Source organism: Lolium perenne, chromosome 6, assembly GCF_019359855.2.
Source record: "Lolium perenne isolate Kyuss_39 chromosome 6, Kyuss_2.0, whole genome shotgun sequence".
NCBI classification, from domain to species: Eukaryota; Viridiplantae; Streptophyta; class Magnoliopsida; order Poales; family Poaceae; genus Lolium; species Lolium perenne.
The window spans coordinates 15,349,880-15,364,114 of NC_067249.2; the positions used below are offsets into that span (position 1 = coordinate 15,349,880).

Consider the following 14,235-nt stretch of genomic DNA (forward strand, 5'->3'; position numbering starts at 1 on the left):
GAACAAAGGATTGATTTTGAACAATGATAAACCAACTACATACAAAGAAGTTATGATGGGCCCTGACTCCGTTAAAATGGCTAAGCGCCATGGAATCCAAGATAGATGAACACTTTTTTGAAAGTAAATAGATCTATAAAATTGATGGACTTGGATAGGAATATCTTTGAATAAGCTTGACTTGTCGAAAAGTTGTTTACGACAAAGTTCAAAGAGTTGACTACGCTAAGATTAGATCTTCCGTAGCGATGCTTATAGTCTATACGGATTGTTCTAGTAATCGCTACATATTTCTTTTATGAGATATGATAGTAGGATGGCAAAATACATTATTTAACAGAAGTGTGTATTAAAGGTGTATACAAGATACAACCAAGAGTTTTGCTAGTCCATGGAATACTAGATAAGTATACAAACTTCAATTGGATGAAGTGAGTATCACGGAGTTGGAATCTTCACCGGATGAAATGATCAAATAGTTATGATTTCATCAGAGACGATGAAGAGGCTTGCATTTTCAAGAAATTAAGTGGGAGCGCTGAGACATATTTGTAATACTTTATGTAGATGACATATCGTTGATTATAAATAATGTAATTGTGTAATTGATTAAAAAGGTTTCATTGAGAATTAACTTCAATGAAAGGATATGAACTGAAACATATTTAGTGTCAAGATCTATGAAGATAGATTGAAACACATAATAAGTTTAAGTTAAAAGTACATAAAATGAATATTGAAGTAGTTCAATATAATAAATTAAGAAGATGTTCTTTTCATGTGAAGGTTTAACAAGACTTGAGTGTATCTGACACTCAATGAGTAAAAACACATGAGTGATTTTAGATCACGAATAAAATGTACACAATCAGATGTCCTGTGCTCTAAAGAGTTAGAAGCATATACCAGAATGATTCATGTGATAATCATTGGACAACAGTAAGAATATCGCTGAGTTCTTTAGAAGAACCAAGGATATATATAGTTTTGTATGGGTAATGACAAACAAATCGCTGTAAAGTGTTGCACCGATATTAGTTTGATCACATATAAAAATAAAATTTCAATCTCAATTAGGCTAAGTGTTGTTTAAAAGATAGCACAATGAGCTAGAAGATGTCTATGCTGGATTTAGATGAGTTCTAGATATTGTGACGGATTCTACAAACGAAGGCAGAATATGTCATTGTTTTGACAATGACTGAGGATGTTTAAAGTCGATAAGTTCTTTGAACTTGGTGTAGCTCCGATAGTGTCAGAACTTTGAAGCTATATTGTGTATGACAATATTAGTGATATTTTTCAGACCGCGGAATTAAGGTTTCACCAGAAGACTGAACATATATGATTAATGCCGACTCATTTGGAAAATGAGTGATGCGTTGAGACGCAAATGAATTGCAAAATACATACGTTTCTGAGTGTGTCAGATCCGTTGACTAAAAACCTCTCCCGTGAGCAAAACATGATAAGCACCAGAAGGCCAAGGTGTTACATCTTTACAAATGTAAACTAGATTATTGACTCTAGTGCAAGTGGGAGACTGTTGGAGATATGCCCAAGAGGCAATAATAAAATGGTTATTATATATCTTTATGTTTATGATAAATGTTTACATACCATGCTATAATTGTATTAACCGAAACATTGATACATGTGTGTTATGTGAACAACAATGAGTCCCTAGTAAGTCTCTTGTATAACTAGCTTGTTGATTAATAGATGATCATCGTTTCATGATCATGAACATTGGATGTTATTAATAACAAGGTTATGTCATTGATGAATGATGTAATGGACACACCCAAATTAAGCGTAGCATAAGATCACATCATTAAGTTCATTTGCTATAAGCTTTCGATACATAGTTACCTAGTCCTTTCGACCATGAGATCATATAAATCACTTATGCCGGAAGGGTACTTTGATTACATCAAACGCCACTGCGTAAATGGGTGGTTATAAAGGTGGGATTAGGTATTCGGAAAGTATGAGTTGAGGCATATGGATCAACAGTGGGATTTGTCCATCCCGATGACGGATAGATATACTCTGGGCCCTCTCGGTGGAATGTCGTCTAAATAGCTTGCAAGCATATGAATGGTTCATAAGAGACCACATACCACGGTACGAGTAAAGAGTACTTGTCAGGAGACGAGGTTGAACAAGGTATAGAGATACCGATGATCAAACCTCGGACAAGTAAAATATCGCGTGACAAAGGAAATCGGTATCGTATGTAAATGGTTCATTCGATCACTAAGTCATCGTTGAATATGTGGGAGCCATTATGGATCTCCAGATCCCGCTATTGGTTATTGGTCGGAGAGAAGTCTCAACCATGTCTGCATAGTTCGCGAACCGTAGGGTGACACACTTAAGGTTTGATGTCGTTTGAGTAGATATGGAATATGGAATGGAGTTCGAAGTTTTGTTTGGAGTCTCGGATGGGATCCAGGACATCACGAGGAGTTCCGGAATGGTCCGGAGAATAAGATTCATATATAGGAAGTCATTTTACAAGTTTGAAAATGATCCGGTGCATTTATGTAAGGTTCTAGAAGGTTCTAGAAAAGTCCGGAAGAAATCACTATGGAAGGCGGAGTCCCGGAGGGACTCCACTAGCATGGCCGGCCAACCCTAAGGGGAGGAGTCCCAGGTGGACTCCACCTAAAGGTGGCCGGCCACCCCCCCTCAAGGAAAGGTGGGAGTCCCACCTTGAGTAGGACTTCCCCCTTGAGTAGGTTTCCCACCTATGGCAAGTTTTGTTGTTGGGGTCTTATTCGAAGACTTGGACTACAACTCTTGGGGGCTTCCACCTATATAATGAGGAGCCAAGGGGAGGGGCCGGACACACCAAAGCCCTCTTGGCCGCAGCCCCCAAGTGACCGGCACCCAAGACCCCCCCCTCTCCCCAAACCCTAGCGCCCCTCCTCCACATACTACTCCCGCAGCGCATAGGCGAAGCCCTGCCGGAGTTCTCCACCACCACCGCCACCACGCCGTCGTGCTGCCGGGATTTCGAGGAGGATCTACTACTTCCGCTGCCCGCTGGAACGGGGAGAAGGACGTCGTCTTCATCAACACCAAACGTGTGACCGAGTACGGAGGTGCTGCCCGATTGTGGCACTGTCATGATCTTCTACGCGCTTTTGAAAGCGGCAAGTGATCATTTTCTGCAACAACGAGATCTAATCTCGTAGGCTTTGGAAATCTTCAAGGGTTAGTCTCATGATCCCCTCGTTGCTACCGTCTTCTAGATTAGATCTTGGCTTGTGTTTCGTTCTTGCGGTAGGAAAATTTTTGTTTTCTATTCTACGAATCCCATCACTCCCTCCCAACCACCGATCCCCAACACTCTCCAGCCGGAGCAAACCAGAGATGATACCTTGGTCCCTACCAAGATCGATTGCAAAGGGCACCCGAGCACTGTCAACCCGGCCAGTCGCCGGTGACGGCCTCGACCCGCAAAATCCTCTGCCCTCAGGGGCACAAGGCAGCCCGAGACAGTCCAAACTCGGCCCAGACCTAAGCCCGCCGGCCCAGATCTAGGCCCGCCACCGCCACCCATGGCCACAGTCGCGCCGGCGTCGGGACGCGCCAGCAAGGATCCAGCCGCGCCGCCACCCCGCCGGAGCCGCGCAATCCTCGCACCAAACGGGTGTCGTCGCCTCCTGCGCTGAGATGCCGCCCCTGCCGACCACATCGCCACCGCCAGGCGAGAGGGAGAGGAGGCCCCGCCACCGCCGGCGCCCCAGGGCTTTGCCTGGAGACACCCTCCGGCAGCAGCGAGGGAGGGAAGGAGGAGGGGATGGTTGCGGGGGCGAAGGCTAGGGTTCCGACCTGCCGCTCGTGAGAGCGGGCACGACGAAACGAGTCCAGTTATAACTGTCACATGAGTACCACGTCTTTTTCTTCGGGGGCCCTTAAAACAGAGGAGTTTGGGGCTTCAATCAAACTCGCACTGGCGGCGTGATTTTCCCCCATCCTGGCTGCTGCGCCCTACACTCCGCCGCCACCCCCTTGAGCAGGAGCGCCCAGGCCGGCCGCCGGCGAGATGGCGGCGCTGGAACACCGCCGCAACCCTCCCGTCCTCGGCTACTTCCGCGAAGCTATTGACGGCATCCACTTCCAGCCCACCACGGATGCCCCCAATCGCGTCCCGCAGGGCCGCTTCTCCCCCTCCCCCACCGGCGACGACGGCGACCGCGGCACGCTCCTCGGATGCCGCCACGGCCTCGTGCTGATCTTCCACTCCTCGAGGGACCAGGTCCTGGTCTCGGACCCCGTCACCGGCGACCAGCGCCGCATCGCCACTCCCCCGGGGTTGGACGTGCAAGAAACCCCCTTCGACGGGGCGGTGCTCCGTGCCGCCGGAGGCCACTTCCAGGTGGTGCTGGTAGGCTACAAGCAGAAAAGGAATCCACGAGCGACAGTCTGCATTTACTCGTCGGAGACCGGCGTATGGAGTAATCTCCCCTCAACATCGGTTCCACGCGACGCAGTGCGGTACCAAGCCATGCCGGCCGTGCTGGTCGAGGATTCCCTTTACTGGCTGTGTTCAAGTGTAATTCTCAAGGTGGATTTGTGCGGGCAGGGCCTAGCGGTGATACAGGTGCCAGCGAATATGTCCGCCGCCGGTGACAAATACTTGATGCGAGCGGAGGGTGGCGGGCTGGGTTTGCTCTCTTTGTCGGAACACACCGCCCAGTTATGGAAGAATGCCGATAGTGTTTCTTCCTGGGTGTTGGGAAGAACTATTGAGCTGGGCAGGCTACTTTCTCTCGATTCAAAGAGGGAGACAAGGTGCATACAGATGATAGGGTACGCCGAGGAAAACAATGTGGCTTTCTTGCGGACAGTTGCCGGCATCTTCATGGTCCAGCTTGAGACATTGCAGTTCAAGAAACTTCCTGAAAACAATAACTGTGTTGTCTGTTATCCGTTAGAAGCCGTCTATGCTGCAGGTAATAGCTTGTCTTCAAACTGTGGTTACAGCAACAAAACACTGTTGATTTTCGATAATTGGTTGGTGGAATGCCGTTCTCATCCTTCGGAGTTAAGCTAACAATTTACCACTTGCTTCTATTGCTAGCATATTTGCTGTGTAGTGTTTCTGTTCCGATGCTTGTGTGGTAGCATATTTTTTTGATAACTATGATCTGGATTCACATTCGTACCGGTTCCTAGTTTGCTAGTGTATCCTTTATATGCTTTTCGTTATGTCAACGTTTCATTGTTATATTGTATCTGGTTTTTCAGCAAATGTAGTGATTCTCTTTTTACGTTATCACATATTGTTATTATCGCTAACCTGTCATCATCAGTGTATTATATGAATATCTTTTCAATAAAATGATGATAGCAAGATTTGTTTACTAGTTGAACTATATTTCACTTGTTGCCCGCTTGTTGACATATTCAAGAACTGTACAACTGATACTGTTAGTGCATAGCTGCGGTGCAGTTTGTTCTTATGTTGAGGACAACTGCATAAACACTAGCTTGAACCAACCGAAATGGCAGATAATCAAGTCCATTTGCACCAGGGATAACTAATAAAGTTAGTTCATTCATCTCTCTGGTTAAATTTGTTCAAAGATAATCTAAATTTTTATAGCCAGGATCACTTTGGTTACTAGGAGTTGTTGGTATGAGCATATTAGAATACTGTCTTTGATAAGTAGTGGAACAAGCTTATTAATTCTACTAGATAACTTGACTGGTCAGCTAAGAGTCTGAGTTTGTAACCATGCATGTGCTTCATTTTCACGATATTAATAGTACATACTGTTGTGGTTATATTCTTTACATTTTATAGGCTGTGTTGTTTGGTTTATCTAGTCACAACGTTGTATCAGAACTGAGTTTTTTTTTTTGCAAAATATCGAAATATCTCGTTGATGCCTCCATGTATTGTTTATATTTAGCATTCCATTGTAATGTTATTTGTTTCAATTCTTATGATTGCAGAAGCAAGCACTGGTGGTGGACATGATGCCCTAGAATCCACCGCCTCTCCCATGAGCGCTCAGGCTGGCAAGATGACGGTGCTGGAATACCGCCATAACCCTCCGGTCCTCGGTTTCTTCCGCGAAGCTGTTGACGGCATCTGCTTCCAACCTACCATGGAGGCCCCTAATCGTGTCCCGCATGGTCGCTTCTCCTCTCCCATCGGTGACAGCGACAGCGGCATGCTCCTTGGATCCCGCCATGGCCTCGTACTAATCTTCCATTCATTGAGGGACCAGTTCCTGGTCTGGGACCCCGTCACTGGCGACCAGCACCGTGCTGCTGCACCCCCAAGGTTTGACGTGCACCAAACCCCCTTTGATGGGGAGGTTCTTCGTGCTGCTGGAGGTCACTTCAAGGTGGTATTGGTAGGGTACAAACAAAAAAAGAATCCACGAGCGATTGTGTGCTTTTACTCGTCAGAGACTGGCGTATGGAGTAATCTCATTGAAACACCTGTTCCACGCGATGCCGCGGGGTATCAAGCCATGCCTGCTGTGCTGGTCGGGGATTCGCTTTACTGGCTGTGTTCAAGTGTAATTCTCAAGGTGGATTTGTGCAGGCAGAGCGTAGCTGTGATACAGGTGCCAGTGGATATGTTTGCTGAGGACAAGTACTTGATGGTTATGCGAGCTGAGGGTGGTGGGCTGGGTTTGCTCTCTTTGTCATGCACCGCCCAGTTATGGAAGAGGAATACTGATGGTAATGGTGTTTCTTCGTGGGTGTTAGGAAGAACTATCGAGCTGGGCAGGCTGCTTTCCATGGATTCGAAGAGGGAGACAAGGTCCATACATATGATAGGGTACGCCGAGGAAAATAATGTGGCTTTCTTTTGGACAGTTGCCGGTATCTTCATGGTCCAGCTTGAGACATTGCAGTTCAAGAAACTTCTCGAAAACAACAACAGTCTTGTCTGTTATCCATTAGAATCCTTCTATGCTGCAGGTAATAGCTTGTCTTCAAACTGTGGCTAGAACAAAACCACGTTGATTTTCGATAATTGGTTGATGGAATGTTGTTCTTATCCTGTGTTAAGCTAACAATTTTAAATAGGGTTGTATCACTTGTTCCTTTTGGTGTTAAATTTGTTCTGTAGCATTTCTGTTCTGATGCTTTTGTGGTAGCAAATTATTTGATGGTTATGATCTGGATTCACATTGATTCTGGTAGCTAGTTTGCTAATGTTTCCTTTATGCTTTTTATGATGGCACCAGTTCAATGTTATATTTTATCTGGTTCGTCAACAAATGTAGCGATGCTTGTTTTACATTATCACATTGTTATTATCACTGAACTATATGGTTCAAGTCAGAGCTACCAAACTGTCTTTATCAGTTTATTATATGCATATATAGTCAATAAGACGACAAACTCAGATTGGTTTAATATTTGAACTAAATCAGGAGCTGTATACTGGTAGTGTTAGTATCATGTTTAGTACAGCTGCATGAAAAACTAGCTTGAAACAACTTAAATGGCAAATGGTAGCTCAAATGGGTATATTTTAACTCTTAAATCTAGTTATGTTTGTTCATTTGATAGTGTTATCAATCCTATCTTGCTAATAATCTTAAATCAATAATGAAAAAATTGTTTTGAATTTACGAATATTTGTTCACTACCACTTGTAGGAGAGTCCTGCTGCGAATGGCAAGTCCATTTGTACCAGGGAAAACTAATAAATTTAGATTATTTGACCTCTCTGGCTAAATTTGTTCAAAGCTAATCTAAACTTTGGTTACTAGGACTTGTTGGTATGAGCATATTTTATTGTTTTCGATATGACGTGGAACAAGCTTATTAATTCTAGATAACTTGTCCTCGAAATAGGCTTTCGCCCCGCTTTATAAATAAAGCAACCACACCTGTAGATAACTTGTCTATTCTGATCAGCTAAAGTCCGAGTGTGCACTTGTACATGTGTTTCATTTTCACGATATTCATAGTACATACTGTTTTGGGTATATATTCTTTAAATTTTATAGGTTCTGTCATCTGCTTTATCTATTCCTAAATGTTGTATCAGAACTGAGTTTTTTTTTCCAAATTATCAAAATATCTCATTGGTGCCTCCTTGTATCTATTTAACTTTCCATTGTAATGTTATTGATTGTTTGACTTCTTATGATTGCAGAAACAAGCATTGGTGGTGGACATGATGCCCTACACTCTGTCGACTCCCCTATGAGCATTAGCGCTTCTGCCGGCAAGATGACGGCGCTGGAACACCGCTGCAACCCTCCCGTTCTTGGTTACTTCCGTGAAGCTATTGATGGCATCCACTTCCAGCCTACCATGGAGGGCCCAAATCATGTCCCGCGTGGCCGCTTCTCCTCTCCGATTGGCGACGGCGACAACAGCATACTCCTCGGATGCCGGCATGGCCTCGTACTAATCTTCCACTCATCGAGGGACCAGATCCTGGTGTGGGATCCTGTCACCGGCGAGCAGCACCATATTTCCACCCCCCTAGGATTTGACGTGCACCAAACCCCGTTCGACGGGGCAGTGCTTCGTGCTGCTGCAGAGCACTTCCAGGTGGTATTGGTAGGCTACAAACAAAATGGGAATCCACGAGTGATCGTCTGCATTTACTCGTCGGAGACTAGATTATGGAGTAATCTCATCGAAACACCGGTTCCACGCGATGCCGTGGAGTATCAAGGCATGCCAGCTGTGCTGGTCGAGGATTCCCTTTACTGGCTGAGTTCAAGTGTGATTCTCAAGGTGGATTTGTGTAGGCAGAGCCTAGATGTGATACAGGTGCGAGTGGATGTGTTTGCCAAAGGCAATTACTTGATGGTTATGCGAGCAGAGGGTGGCGGGCTGGGTTTACTCTCTTTGTCAGAATGCACTGCCCAATTATGGAAGAGGAATACTGATGCTGATGGTGTTTCTTCGTGGGTGTTGGGAAGAACTATTGAGCTGGACAGGCTACTTACTCTGGATTCAAAGAGAGAGACAAGGTACATACAGATGATAGGGTACGCTGAGGAAAATAATGTGGCTTTCTTGCGGACTGCTGCTGGTATCTTCATGGTCCAGCTTCACTCATTGCAGTTCAAGAAACTTCTCGAAAACAACAACAGTGTTACCTGTTATCCATTAGAAAGTGTCTATGATGCAGGTAATAACATGTCTTCAAACCGTTGTTGTAACGAAACCATGCTAATTTTCGGTAATTGGTTGATGGAATTCCGTTCTCATACCTTAATGTTAAGCTAGCAATTTGAAGTAGTGTTGCATCACTTGTTCCTTTTGCTGCTTGATGAAGTCTTGAACATATAGCAAATTTGATATGTGCTGTTTCTGTTTGATGCTTGTGTGGTAGCATTGGTTTGTTGGTTATGGTATGGATTCACATCTCATACTGGTAGGTTTGCTTGTGTACTTTATGCTTTTATGTCACCACTTTCATCATTGTATTTTGTCTGATTTGTCAACAAATGTGGTGATCCTTTTTTTTACATTAGACAGCTAGCAAATTGTCGTTATTTATTATATGAATATCTACTTAATTAAACTCGAAACACTAAGATTGGTTTAATAATTGAACTAAACTTCACTGTTGCTTGCCTGTTGACATATTCAAGAATTGTATACTGGTAGTTTTAGTGCATAGCTGCAGTGCTGTTTTTTCTCATGTTGGAGACAACTGCGCGAATAACTTAGCTTGAACCAACTGAAATGGCAAATAGGTAGCTCAAATAGGTATATTTGGACGCAAGACTAATTATGTTTTTTTCATTTCATATTGTTATCCATGCTATCATGCTAATAATTCAAATCAATAAGGACAAATTTGTTGCGAATCTACGAATAATTGTTCATTTTACCACTTGGAGAGGAGTCCTGTCATGAGTGCATAGTCCATTTTTACGAGGGAAAACTAATCAATTTAATTCATTTTTTTCTAGGTTAAATGTAGTTAAATATAATCTGAATTTGTATAGCCAGGATAACTTTGGTTGCTAGAACTTGCTGGTATTACAATATATAATAGTTTTTGATATGGCATCGAACAAGTTTATTAATTCTGGATAGCTTGTCCATATTTGATCAGTCAATAGTCATATTTTTCAACTATACATGTTGTTCATTTTCACGATATTGTTCAATATATGCTGTTTTAGTACTATTCTTTAAATTTTACTGTTTTTGTGCTTTGGTTCATGTAATCCCAATGTTTTATCAACAGAGTTATTTTTTCCAAATTATCAAAATATCTTGTTGATGCCTCCTTGTATCTATTTATCTTTCCATCCTAATGCAATTGGTTATTTGACTTCTTATGATTGCAGAAAAAAGCATTGGTGGTGGACATGATGGAGCTGATCAACACATGCTAATGTAATGGTTGAGTAGGCAAGCTTATCTTATGAATGTACATTGAGGTATCTGAACTGTTCTTTCAAGAAACATGTGTTTTCTTTCATTTTTACTGCCATCCCTCTGGTACTAAATTGCAAGAGAGGGCTCTAAGATTTTCTCTGCAACCCTTTGCTTAGCTGATTGCTTAGATGTTTAACACTTCATATTGAATACACATGATCCAGATGGCATGACTAGATTCATGTTAAATACTTCTTTCATCATGAATTGTACTTCTTACTACCAGATTATCATTAAAAGTAGTGTTCAAAGTGTTGTTATGTTGCGCAGAGTTTAAAAACGAAATATATTTTAGATGAAGGAAGTCTATATAGAAAGTTTATATGTTAATAAGATGATGTGTGATCCTTTTCTTGAGGTTTCTAGTGCATGAATTTGATTAAAGTCATCCATTGGTGACTAGCTAGCTGCTGGTGCATACTCTTTATAAAATGAATGCCTATGAGCTAGAGACCAGATGTTTCTGATTTCCTACTCCATGAATCCCTTGTCTGCCCACTGATCTTCTAGCCTCTATTAGGACAGATGTGCCAAAAACTGCTAAAATGGAAGTTAAAGGTGCGCCACTACACTAAAAATTACCTATTCTTCCTTGTTTCTAATGTTTAATTTGTCTAATAATGCCAAGATGATTAAAGTTCGGAGATTTCCACAGTGGTGAAGCTAATGTTTAGCATTTGAGTCATACAGTCGTCAGATATAATTGTAATGGTTTTTCCATGAAAGGAAATTGTTTTTTTCTGATGCCATGATTACCCTACAGGTATCCACAGTGGTGAAGCTAATGTTTAGTGTTTGAGTCATGTAAAGTCACGTTCCGGTGGCTGAGATGCAGAAGTGGCTCGTTTACTGGGATCCAGAGTTCCAGACAAGATGCACCGAGTCAGCTGTGGTGTGGACTAATAGGAATTAATCGCTTATTTTGCCCAGTCCTGTCTGTTATGTGAATTCTGTAGTCAATTGGCCAACTGGCATGAAGACATGTCGACCTGTTTCCATTAGTTAGTACTTTCAGTGTTGATATTTGATTGCATTCTGTTCATATTTTCACTGTTTCCTTTTGATTGTTATTCCATTTTGTATCTGATCAAGGGGGATTCTATGTCAAATTTCTCTTTAGGTTCTGTTTTGTGTGCTTTGTTCCTGGTGATTTTTATATGGTTCTAAACAAGGTTATAAATATCGGCACTATAGTGGTTTGAGCATAGTGCCACTAAACGGAATCCCTATACAATTCGCCGAATTAGTGGACTTTTGAGGGTTTTTTTCCTTCCTTCTGAATTAGTGTTTTCACAGAGATTCAGAGAAGGCTTTGAATTAGTTTGATACATTGTTTGAATTCTTATGAAATAATTGCATTGTTTGAATTCTTATGAAATAATTGTCACTTGGACAGGGTAGTGTAAATCAAAATAAGCAGGGATTTGCCTCTTTGGATGATAACTGCATTCACTTTGAATTCTCAAACCTCCCCAAAGGGAAACACTTATTGATTGGTGCAAAAACCACAGAAGTTCAACATCATATGAGATCCCATGAACATGATCCACCAGCCCTTCGACTCTTTATTTTGAGATTGCTTGGCGTCAGCCCCACCTCTTGTTGCACTCACGTACGCAATCCTCAACACCACCTGCCTCTGCAAAAGAATGGGAAATGCAAGCAACAGATCATCGTCAGAACAAATGATTCTTCTTCATACATAGACGGAGCAAAGATATGAAGCGCATGTAAGGCGGTCCGTCGTCTTACCGGCGGGCGCCGCCCCGTTTCCGCAGACTATGTCCGTGCTGCAGACCATCGTGCAGGCGGCGAGGGTGTCGTGCCTGTCGCCGCCGCTGCAGCTGCCGGCGCAGCCGACGTTGCAGAGCCACCATGGAGTGTTGTGGCTGCACCAGGGGTGGCACTGCTGGTAGCAGTCGCAGAAGGACATGGCGGCCACCTGCTGCTGCAGCTGCCCGGACAGCATCACGAGGAGGAGCACGCACAGGGCGGCGGCAGCTCCCTTCTTCTCCATCTCCGGCGCGCTTCTTCCGAATCAGTGTCTGCGGTGATACTCTCTGCGCCAGTACTGTTCGTGCCTCTGTGGGGTCTTATACAGCAGCGTTGGAGCTCTGAAACCGAGGGCAATACCGTCGTTTGACCTGGACAATCTGTATTGGAGGCTTGGAGCCGACAATAGTGAATGCAGCTCCTGAAGCTGCCTGTGGTGATGTAGAAAGAAAACTGAATCTAGCTCTTCTGGTGCTATGCCCATCCGCTGGGTGCCGTATTTATCTGTTGCCCGATGCAAACCTTACACACATTTGGATTACTTGTTTCGATGTTGAAGCAGCTGAGAACCTGCATTTCTTTGTCATGAATTATCTACTCGGTGGTGTTGATTGATTATGTAGCTGTTAAATATGGACCTCTAGTGTACCTCCTAGCTTTTGCTATGGGGCTGGCGGGTTCACTCCTTGCTGAATAGGGCTGGCTCCTTCCCCGAGATAGATACGCGGTGCAAACTTCTAGGGTGTGTTCGGTTCTGGAATTAGGTGGAATGGAACGGAACGGTTCCGCACCCAGGCCTCATTCCAATGTTCGGTTGGAGCAAAGGAACGGAACGAAGGCATCCCTCAGACGCGAATATTCCTGGAAGATGCGGAACGGAGTGCTTCCACCGAATCGGTGGAATCGGGAGGAATCGCTGCCTATCCGTCACCGCACCGCACGAAAAGAAAAAAGAAACTCTCATCTCACCCGCCCTGCAACCCTATCCCCAAACGCGCCGCCCTCTCCCTCTCCATCGTCGGGCGCCGCCCTCTCCCTCTCCGCAGCCGCTCCACTCCCTCTCCGCCGCTCCTCTCTCTCGCAAGCGCACCTGCTAGCTCTCTCTCTCCCGCCCCGCTCTCTCTCTTTCTCGGGTGGCGCGAGCCGGCGGTGTAAGGTGGCGCGGCGGCGGTAGGCGGGCGGATCGGCCGTGGGTGAGGCGGGGCGCGGCGGCGGTAGGAGGAGCGGCCGGTGGTGTAGGCGGGCGGCTCGACCGGCGGTGAAGGGGGCGCCGCGGCGGTTGGAGCAGTGGCCGGTAAGAGCAAAAGTTTCCCTGTACCCCTGTATACTGCCATTGTATGGAAAAATCGAATTTGTGATTTGGCTTGCCCCTATTAACAATGTCCAAGTTGATTGTAACATGTTGCTGTCCATGCCCATTGCAAATTGTGCATGTTCATGTCCATTGCAAATTGTTTCAGTAGTTTGTTGCTGTCCATGTCCATTGCAAATTGTGCATTTTGGTTATTCATGGTAAAGTAAATGTATTGTAGATGGGCAAGATGATGGATAAACGGAAAAGGATGATTAGGGGAGCTGCTGTTTTTGTTGTTTGTGCTGCAATTGTGGTAGCAGTCCGGGCTATAAAAAGGAAGAGAAGACCACGTATAAGCTATAGGCCAATGCATGAACGGGATCGACAACGAATTGAATATCTCAATAGTAAAATTTGGCAATGCGATGTCACATGTAGAAATATGTTAAGATTCGAAAGAGCTCCTTTCTTTAACCTTTGTAACATATTGAGGGATCGCAAGTTGCTAGAAGATAGTGTTCATTTGAACGTGGAGCAACAAGTGGCGATGTTTTTGCACACTGTTGGACATAATGTTCGCAATAGGGTTGTGGCAACCAATTTTGGTAGATCATTCTCCACAATCAGCATATATTTTAAGCGTGTCCTCCATGCCATTGGTGAACTACGTAATGAATATATCAGGCCACCATCTATTATATGTTACTCATTTCTTCATTTTTTTGTAGAACAACAAATCTGATATCCCCTTCTTGAATAACCCA

General features: G+C 44.1%; 2 protein-coding genes across 2 annotated transcripts; one reads left to right on the forward strand and one right to left on the reverse strand.

Moving 5' to 3' along the window:
* The first annotated feature begins 3,949 nt into the window (after nucleotides 1-3,949).
* LOC127308781 (uncharacterized) lies at nucleotides 3,950-11,427 on the forward strand. The gene is made up of 5 exons (XM_051339682.2): nucleotides 3,950-4,967; nucleotides 5,974-6,957; nucleotides 8,147-9,139; nucleotides 10,314-10,406; nucleotides 11,168-11,427. The coding sequence occupies exons 1-4, from the start codon at nucleotides 4,058-4,060 to the stop codon at nucleotides 10,364-10,366; spliced, it is 2,940 nt and encodes a 979-aa protein (XP_051195642.1). The 5' UTR covers nucleotides 3,950-4,057; the 3' UTR covers nucleotides 10,367-10,406; nucleotides 11,168-11,427.
* Nucleotides 11,428-11,835: 408 nt separating this feature from the next.
* Nucleotides 11,836-12,491, reverse strand: LOC127310312 (uncharacterized). The gene is made up of 2 exons (XM_051340997.2): nucleotides 12,157-12,491; nucleotides 11,836-12,043 (listed from the first exon to the last, which is right to left on the reverse strand). The coding sequence occupies exons 1-2, from the start codon at nucleotides 12,419-12,421 to the stop codon at nucleotides 11,991-11,993; spliced, it is 318 nt and encodes a 105-aa protein (XP_051196957.1). The 5' UTR covers nucleotides 12,422-12,491; the 3' UTR covers nucleotides 11,836-11,990.
* Between the last annotated feature and the right edge of the window lie 1,744 nt (nucleotides 12,492-14,235).

Bases quoted from the DNA above. Each gene is read 5' to 3' on its own strand.
- LOC127308781 (XM_051339682.2), top strand. From the start codon at position 4,058: ATGGCGGCGCTGGAACACCGCCGCAACCCTCCCGTCCTCGGCTACTTC. The intron at 4,968-5,973 runs GTAATAGCTTGT...TTATGATTGCAG, and splicing joins AGAAGCCGTCTATGCTGCAG to AAGCAAGCACTGGTGGTGGA. The intron at 9,140-10,313 runs GTAATAACATGT...TTATGATTGCAG, and splicing joins AGAAAGTGTCTATGATGCAG to AAAAAAGCATTGGTGGTGGA.
- LOC127310312 (XM_051340997.2), bottom strand. From the start codon at position 12,421: ATGGAGAAGAAGGGAGCTGCCGCCGCCCTGTGCGTGCTCCTCCTCGTG. The intron at 12,044-12,156 runs GTAAGACGACGG...ATTCTTTTGCAG, and splicing joins AAACGGGGCGGCGCCCGCCG to AGGCAGGTGGTGTTGAGGAT.